The 9,452-nt window shown below is 40.0% G+C and overlaps 2 protein-coding genes across 2 annotated transcripts in view; one reads left to right on the top strand and one right to left on the bottom strand.

Annotated features, from left to right (window-relative positions):
• The first annotated feature begins 2,343 nt into the window (after positions 1-2,343).
• On the top strand, positions 2,344-6,974 carry LOC124674208 (TBC1 domain family member 13-like). The gene is made up of 9 exons (XM_047210246.1): positions 2,344-2,781; positions 2,871-2,963; positions 3,980-4,084; positions 4,573-4,722; positions 4,839-4,937; positions 5,022-5,150; positions 6,180-6,359; positions 6,463-6,579; positions 6,672-6,974. Exons 1-9 carry the CDS (start codon positions 2,488-2,490, stop codon positions 6,834-6,836), a joined length of 1,332 nt encoding a protein of 443 aa, XP_047066202.1. The 5' UTR covers positions 2,344-2,487; the 3' UTR covers positions 6,837-6,974.
• A 1,880-nt stretch (positions 6,975-8,854) lies between these two features.
• The window catches only part of LOC124676916 (nudC domain-containing protein 2-like), a 5,056-nt gene continuing 4,458 nt past the window's right edge, over positions 8,855-9,452 (bottom strand). Inside the window, exon 5 of the mRNA XM_047212929.1 lies at positions 8,855-9,281. Within this exon, the coding sequence (XP_047068885.1) occupies positions 9,195-9,281 (87 nt within the window). The 3' untranslated portion in view covers positions 8,855-9,194. The remainder of the gene's footprint in view (positions 9,282-9,452) is intronic.

Below are 9,452 nucleotides of genomic sequence, written 5' to 3'. Positions count from 1 at the left end.
TTTTTAACATTTATTTATGGACGGAGGGAGTATAATACTAGAAAGATTTCCAGAGTTCTTATTTTTATTGCTCACTCCCTTTCACAAAGGATGTCTTGGATTAACGAGATCAAAATAGGGTAGCACGCCTAGCAAACTTGGCTAGAGTTGGAGGGAGTACCGCTTGTTGAGTACAACAGTTTTCAGAGTGTGTCTCACAGCTACTGCTAGCTAATTGTTACACTGTAATTGAGAAATAAAATCTGGAGGCTTTTTCTCATAGAAAAAGAAAATAAATCTAAGACATAGTTTATACGGATGGTGTATATAATTTGTTTAGGCTTTTTCATAGAAACATATTCTTGCCTAATCTCTCTATGTGATCCATTTCATAAATAAAATCATAAAATATCAATTTACGACAAAATTATATATTTTTCTTAAAAACTAGGTTAGAGATATTTGAAAATAGGCTGATTATCTGAAACTCTTGTAGTTTCCCATTTTGTTCTTTTTGGGTAATTCTTCTTTCTTATTTTGGCTGTGTGCATCCGTAATGTCGCTAGGGCAGTGCGTTGTTGCAGAGGCTGGGTGTAATTGATATCTCTGATATTAATATATACTCTTTGTCGAAAAATAAAATACTGTAGATATGGAACATGAAAAAATCATGAGGAAAAACTATACAATGTACTACTATCTTAGTTCCTTAACATAGAATGTTACGGTAGTTTAAATTAAGTAGCTGAAAAGTTCTATATTTAGGACTGGGGGAGTATCTTTAATCTCTGGTAGCCAAGTGTGCAACAACCTAGCCAACTATTAACAAAAGCCTAATTGTCATAAAATTCATAATTGTTATTTATAATAATTTAAAAAATATGAAAATGAAATATTTTGTACCCATTTAATGACCCCCACAAAAAATTAACGAATAAAAATTACATATAGACAACTAAAATGGATAAACATTCAACTTAATGAAAATATTAGTATTTTGTGTGTAATGATGTGGTAACATTGCAAATACTCTTACCTCTTCCATTTAAAATCGCCTATTTTCATTCAAACAGTATACATAAAGTAATAAAAAAATATTACATCTTGACAACTCAAATTTGATGGCTGGTCAGGCCCCATAAAGGTTTTGCTTGGTTTGTAGCTAAAACGTAATATTAACACTCGAGACGTCACTTTAGCTTGTCGTAAATCTATTTCGCAAGTGTAGTAATAATAGTAATTGAGTTCAAAACAAAATAAAGACACTTGGTATTTGTCTGAGAATGTCAGTCACTATTCTAACATAAGGGTTTATTGTGCCTCAACTTCAAGTGAACATGTCTCCCCTCCTATGATATGGACTTGAAAGTTTTGTGTCCAATCTAAACATAAATCTCTTTCTGCTTGCTACTCCATGATAGATTAAAAGCTATAAACCTACTTGCCATGAAGGACAGTGTGTAAAATCTTTTCGGTTGCATCTTGCGTCAGGAAGACACAAATGCATACATAACACATTGTTCTTCCAAATGCTTTAGTCGGGTGATCTCGTCATAGACATGTGGTTGGATCCCCGTTGATCTTTCGCTTGTTCTCCACTCGACGGACTATGTTTCGGATCGTCGTCGTTGGTGTCTTCTGGCAACGCCATGTTACTACCCCGCCGTAGTTACACCATGTCCCTAACTCTCGCGTTTATTAATAAAAAAAATGGATACATATTTGTTTTCCATCAATCACAAGATTTCTTATAACCAATAAAAAATGGTACTCCATCCAAATACTTGCCGAACTTTTAGTCAAAATATGGGCTAAAATGTATCTACCTCATTAAATTTGCAACAAGTATTTAGAGCGGGAGTAACATGTGTGTAAAAAACAAAATTACACGGGACAGGGTGTTTCTGCACCCGGGTGCATATGCACCCTTTATTTGAAATACATATTAAATATATTTACAAATGTCAAAAAAATATAAATAAAAATGCCGCATGTATACCTTGACATGTTACATGCTCACAAAGTTGTCTCAGCAAAAATCAAGATGTTTTGTACCCTGTGCAAAAAAGACAAATTTTTGGTGCTAAAATAGTCTATTTCTCGAGGCATTATTTGTATTTTTTACACAGGGTATAAAAATTGTCGGTTTTATGTGAAACTTTACGTGCACACATAGAACATGTCCCTCTACATGCTAAATTTTTTTCCTAAATTTTTTACGTTTTTGAAATATGTTTTATACATATCGGGTGCATATGCACCCGGGATCAGTTTTGGTTTTCTGAATTACACGAGGTGACTCAAAATCAGTAGCCGAAAGAAATGAAAAACAGAGAAAAGAGAGGAAGGAAAGCTGGAGAAGAGAAGAAGAACAGCGAGGCACCGACTGGTCCAAGTCCAACCCACGCATCCCATCTTCCCCGATCCGGAGACGACAACCCGCTTCCCCATTTTCTCCACTCCTAAACCCCACCACCGCCGCCGCCGCCTGCTGCCTCAGCGGCCGCCATGGCCGACGGCGCCAACCCGAACCCGACGCCGACGTCCACGCCCAGGCAGAAGGCGGTGCCGGACTGGCTCAACAGCCCGATCTGGTCCGCCCCGACCCCGCGCCACCGCTCCCCGCCCCGGGCCCCCTCCCCTCCCCCACCGCCACCTCCCAAGCCGCACCGCGATCCGGCACCGCCGCCCCCTCCTCCCCCGCCCGCGCGGCCCGACGGCGCCGCCTCCGACTCCGACTCGGACAGCGAGGCCGCGGCCACCTCGTCCCGCTCCCACCTCGTCGCGGACTTCAGGGTCGCGGTGAGTGCTGCCCTCCCGCCCAGGCGATCGAGACAGGATGCTTCGATTTCTGGACTTGTTCCTTAGTTTGTGCTTTGGGGTGCGTGCAGCTGGAGAGGAAGGTGGTGGATCTGGCGGAGATGCGGCGGCTCGCGTGCCAGGGCGTGCCCGACGACGCTGGCGTGCGGCCCATCGTCTGGAAGGTCATTCTCTTCACCCTGTAATGCTATGTGTCCGCGCGGTCTGTTTGTACTACATGTCCAGTGTTTGCTCTTTCAGTCACATGCTAGAGATACGGCATTAGCAAGAGACCACGAGTTGGATTTTTCCTGCCCTCGTCCTTGTTGATGACATCGTATGATCGTTGTTGGTTTTATGTATGGCAGGACGCCCCGATTGAGTCTAGGATGCAGTTGCCATGGTTTGATTCCTCTAAATCAGGATAGTGACTATTGAACGGCAGTTTACACATTAGATTTGTGCCGAAAATCAGCCTTCATGTGCTTTGGTCTTGAAACTTATATGAAGCATTAATAATGAATTCATCAACATTTATTCTCACCCTCGTGGCGGCAAGCGGCATGCATGAAATGCTCATGGAATTTACTACTAGCTTAAGTAAGTCCAAGAGCAATCATGATTCTGGAATGGAATGCAATTTCCAAATATATACGCATCCCGATTTACCCAGTGCATTTTTGGCGCTGCTGATAAAAGGGCCCTGCGGTCTGGTTTGTTATGATGCTTCATGTCTTGGTTAGGATGCTAACTTGATGTTCCATCATTTATTCTGTACCTAGTACTTGTAGGGAAGAAACTTTTCTTGGTAGTATCATAACCTAGTAGTTTAGTAAATCATAAACCTATAATAACCAGATATTCTAGATTTAGAGAGTAGTCATATGATTCATGATTATAGTTGCATGCCAAGCTCTCAAATGAGATTGGAGTTCATTATTTAATGTATTTTGCGAGTTGTTTTTTTCTAAATTTATGTGATTACAAAGCACAGTTTGGAATCAAATACTCCGATTTTCATCTAGAGGTCTGAGGAAAGCTGCTGCTATAGGTTTAGATTAAAGATATTGTTGATAAAACATCAAGTATATGAGGTAAAATGGATATTGTTAAATTTTATTTTGGTCCAATGACGTGATCGGTAGTTTTTTCAGTTTTTTCCTACATTGCAAATTTATTTGACTTTTTTGATAGTTAGCAGCTTCTCTTGGGGTACCTGCCAGCGGATCATGCTCTGTGGGCGTATGAACTGGAAAAAAAACGCTCCCAGTACAGGGCTTTCAAAGATGAGCTTCTGGTTAACCCTGTAAGTTCTAAATGCATATAGAATTGTATGTTCTACACCATTGCAAATTATCTGTTTAGATAGAAAGTGCCCTTCCCTAGGAGGGCTAGGGGAGCACCAGTGTTGGTGGATATCTGTTTAGCATCTGTCCAAATCAATCATGCGCATGTTGTTATTTTGCTGTATTTGGTGCTAGGATCTAGACAGCAATCTCATACCTGCTGATAGAAGTTTTCCGTCCCAACGATGTGGTAGGTTCGGGCAAAAATAACGATACTTTAGCAATTTGGTTTTGGGTAGACATTTTTATTCTCCAAGATGGCATTTTCCACAAATGACTGAATTACTTGCTGATCCCCCCCTCCCCCCCCCTCCCCCCCCCCCACACACACGCACATGCACACACAGAGGAGAGCAATTGCTTATTTTACTGTGGTATAGTTCTGCTCTGTGGTGGTTTTTTTCTCCACTTTTAATCAACCTGCTCAATATATTTTTGTTCTGGTCAGTCAGAAGTTACCCGAAGAATGGAAATGACTACTTCCAAAAGGAAGGAACACGATTCTGAAGGAACTGGGTTTCTCCCAAGAGCGGAAATTGTCCAGGACGAACACCCTCTCAGCCTTGGGAAAACTAGTGTTTGGAACCAACACTTCCAGGTAACTTGCAACTTCTTGTGAGAGGCCTCCCTTTGCAATCCACTGGTTAGTTAACTGCTATGATGAATATTTTAGTGTTTTACCTACTAAAATCATTACTGTTATCCAATATTCAGGAATCTGAAACCGTAGAGCAGATTGATAGAGATGTTAAGCGTACTCATCCTGAGATGCAGTTTTTCAATGCGGGTTCTTCTGATGCCTTGGCTAATCAGGTAGGCATTTGTTTTGTTCAGATGATGCCAGTTCTTGCTTGTTTCTGGTACTTGTGTTTAGTCTAAATGTGATTTTTTTTCTAGGAGTCACTGAAGCGTATACTTACCATCTTTGCAAAGTTAAATCCGGGTATACGATATGTGCAAGGAATGAATGAAGTTTTGGCACCTCTCTACTATGTTTTCAAGAATGATCCAGACCAAAGTAATGCTGTAAGTTCTCTTTATGTGACTATTTGGTTAGAAAAAACTTGTGTTTTAATGGTGATGAAACAAACTGACCATGTTTAGACTGGTATTTCCAAACTTATGAGTTCTGCTTCAAAATTCACGGTGTTCTTCATTTTAGATTTCTTAATTATGATATCCACCTGTAATGATGCATTGACTGTTGGATTTTGAAAATTGAATCATATAGTAAATGGTGTGACGTATCTGTATATACTTACTCTGTTTCACAATAGTTGGCACTTTTGACTATGATATTCTCGTTCTGTTTGGCATTTCAACCAAGATATCCGTCCCAAATGCTTGGAGATTTTTTTGTTGATTATGATTTCTCGTTGTTTGTGTTCTTATACTTTTCTATCACATATTTGTTGTGAGGGTGCATTTTTGTCGTAACCCTCATGTAAATGATTTTTTGCTGAAATGTGTGGTGAAAACTGAAAAGTGCCAATTACTTTGAAACAGAAGCAGTACATCTCTATCCTCTAACAAAAGAAGAGCTAAGAAAGAATCATCTCATATGCATTGTGCCATTCCATAATGTTCAAAGAGTCAAAATGCATCTTCAGATTTTCGATTATGAACTCAAGTACAGACTTCTAGAGAATTTTCCTGTGGAGTTGGAGATTTAGAGATTAGGCTCAACCTAAACTTGTTAACTTCTGAGTTCTCTTCTTTAGTCTAGTCTACATAATAAGCTTGCATTCCGTGTTTTTAAGAAATAAGGATGATTATATCTATCTACATACTAAAATCAGACATACATTCGCCAACTCTTATCTTAGAGACCTATTACGAGGAACATGTCTCATTCTTGTATCCTACATACTATTATGCATTTTGGATTTTCTGAGGCTACATTGCATAATGCCACCCTGCTTCTGATTTTTCTTAGGCGAAAGTCATTCTCATTGAATATGGATGCTAATATCAGATAGCTTTAACCCTTATACCGTGTGTTGCATTATGCATCATGGCATCTTGATGACCATAAATTTTTTTTTGTATGAACAGGCAGAAGCAGAGTCAGATGCTTTTTTCTGTTTCGTTGAGGTACTCAGTGGATTTCGAGATAACTTCTGCAAACAGCTTGACAACAGTGTTGTTGGTATACGCTCCACAATCAGTAGACTATCGCAGCTCCTGAAAAGGCATGATGAAGAGCTCTGGCGGCATTTAGAGGTTGTAACCAAGGTATGTATCTAAAGTACTCTTTTGAAATTGCTTGAAGGTATTTTGTGGCATTCCGTCAATTCTATATACTTAACCTCCCATTGTGACACTCCATCAATTCCAGGTTAACCCACAGTTCTATGCGTTCAGATGGATCACCTTGCTATTGACACAGGAATTCAAATTCCGTGACTGCATTCACCTGTGGGATGCGTTGTTAGGTGACCCACAGGGACCTCCGGTTAGAAAACTGCCATTTCTAGTTTCATGCGGTTTGAATGTGTGGTAGTTTTCAGAGGGCACTAATGAAAATCTTTATTTTATTGAGTGCAGGACACCTTGTTACGGATTTGCTGTGCAATGCTAATACTTGTTCGAAGACGGCTCTTGGCTGGCGACTTCACTGCAAACCTCAAGCTACTCCAGAATTATCCACCCACAAACATTGACCACTTGATACATATTGCTAACAAATTGCGAGGGCTAGTTCCTTGTTGATCGATGGCCTCTTTTTCCTTCCAATGTTTGTTTTTATGTTAGTCTGATGTCCAAATATTATGCATCAAATATGTAAATTAACAGCAATATGCCTATTTGGCGTGGCAGTAAATTTGAGCCCTTTTTTTTCTTGCAACATATGCCTTTGGAGCTTGCTGTTTATTTTGAGTATAGATGCCATATCACATATCAGTACCTTCAGAAAGTCTTTTTGCCGCCTGAGTATAATTGCCCCAATGCTATAAGGTTGCCATATTTTGGGACTAGAAATTTCAAGATAAAATTTGCATTTTTGCTGGCACCAGAACGCACAAGGAACTGATAGTAGATCAAACAGAAGATATAAAACTGAACACGTGTTGCCATTAATTCACAGGCAACCATTTCAATAATATTTGCTGTTACGGGAAGTGTATTCAAAACAATCTATAGGGTTTATCCAATCGGATCCAGGTATGTTTAGAGAGGGAAAATATCAAAGATTTTAAATGAAAGAACATGAAACAAATCCAGGTGGCCCAAGCTGTTTCCAACACATAAATGAAGAATCTGAATCGGAAGATGCGGAGGTAAGATGCCAGAGTTGAGCAAAGGATGCGCTCCGTCACTGCCGTGTGGGCCGAATATTAGGTCAAGTGGCAGTCGGTTAACACAAAAATAGTGGGTATACATGCACATAGACAAGGGTGGTGAACCTGAGGATGCAAGGGTAAGGTGTTCTCCTTGCCTGCTTAGGGTAGAACCTTTTAAAGGAAGTGGTAGTTTCTTTGGGGTGTTCTAAAGGAAGTAATATAATGTAATGGAGGTGATGTTTTGGTTCATAGGTGCATATAACCTAAGTTTAATTGGATCCTATCTTGTTATCTTATATTCATACTATTCTTGAAGGTTTTTGGTATGTCTGAGAACTTAGAACATGCAAACCAAGAAACTGCGATAACCATGAATGGTGTATTTAAACCAAAAGCAAATGAACACAAGAAACACAAATGAGAGAGACATTGTATTGTGTCTACTGTGATTCGGCAAAATGCTTGACCCTAGCACAAGTAGTTTAAATTCTGTGGTTGGCAGCGCCTGGTAATTAATCTTCACAAGCATATAATGAATGATCGGCAAATTATCTAAAAGAGGTGGACAGTTTGGAATATTTTCAGATAGCATTGCATACCACTGAATTGCACATATACCTGTTACCCCTATCTGAAGTTCTTGCTCATTTGTAACCATGCAAGCCTGATAATTTATGCATGAGAATTTGCCATGTGATGATTTATTTCTAGTAACATAAAACAGGAAATCAGTGGATTGCTCTAGTGACATGTAAACAATATATTGCACTTGGATTTGTATCACTTTAAACAGAAACACCACTACTTTCAACAGTACCATCACTAATGAATTTCTAATATTCTGGCATACTAACTGAAGAAACTTCCAATATTTAAAAAGATGATCGAGAGAACTTTTGAGCGACACCATTCCAATCACTCCGGACCAGAGGGTTTGGTTTCAAATAAAACAGTATTAGTACATCAGATTTACGAAGATTCTGTCAGAACTCGGAATGGTGCGAGATGCACACGCGGGTGCGCACAAGTGACGTGCCTGCTAGGAAAGTTTCATGATCTTCTGTTGTCAAATAAGGTGCAGCCACTTTGTCTGTGTAACTCGTGGGAAGCTTGTCACAGGAAAGTTCTCAGACTGTCTAACCGGTATGCATAGTCCTCCGTTAGTTTTTGCGAGTTATCTCCAACAGCTTACCCAGATTTCGCCTCATGCAAGCCATTTATTCATGCATGCCTGCCTATGTCACTATGTGTACAATCCATCCCAGGCATATTGTTCATAGATACAACACACAAGGTATGGGTTGGTCTTTCGGCTCCGAATGTTCATGATCTTTGGAGGCTAAAAGAGCACAGCCCATCTTTACACTGTAGCTGCCCAACTCCGGAAAAGACTACCCCAGCAATGACGAAATATATATCCAGAACGTTTTACCCAGACACAACATATAAACAATTGTGACACTACATTTGAAGTTTCACAACTACTGCATGATAACAATCGAAGTTAGTACATCTGCCACAGGTTGCCATCATCCTGGATCATGAGGGGGGCGATTACTAGGTTTAGTGGATAAAGCAGATTCAGCCACTAATTTCCACCTTGGCATGATCAACAGGAAGGTCAAGGTCATACATTACAATTATTTCCAGGGTAAACACTGAATCATCTAGACAGTGATGCTTCACAGTTCCAATATGTAATAGATACAATGTCGAATTTGACAAGATGCATTGACAATAACAACGACAGCATCCAGCAAGATTTATGTTCTTGAGCCAGGCTTCTTCAGTCGGTGTGAATTCCACCCATGAAGGTCCTTGGGTCAGGGCAGGTACCACTGAACTGAGCCTGCGAGAAGTCAAACCCTGGATTCTGCATGCACGTAACATATGTATAAATGACAACACCAATGCACATATGCCATAAACTACTCAAAAGACAGTCTCTCCGTTCACAAACGCAAGTTGGTCTTTGCCTATTCATAGTCTTCAATGTCAGACTTTTACTGACATTGTATTGAAATATACTGCTCCCTCCACCCCA

This window comes from Lolium rigidum, chromosome 7 (assembly GCF_022539505.1).
Source record: "Lolium rigidum isolate FL_2022 chromosome 7, APGP_CSIRO_Lrig_0.1, whole genome shotgun sequence".
Classification (NCBI taxonomy): Eukaryota; Viridiplantae; Streptophyta; class Magnoliopsida; order Poales; family Poaceae; genus Lolium; species Lolium rigidum.
This window is presented reverse-complemented; position numbering and strand designations above follow the sequence as displayed.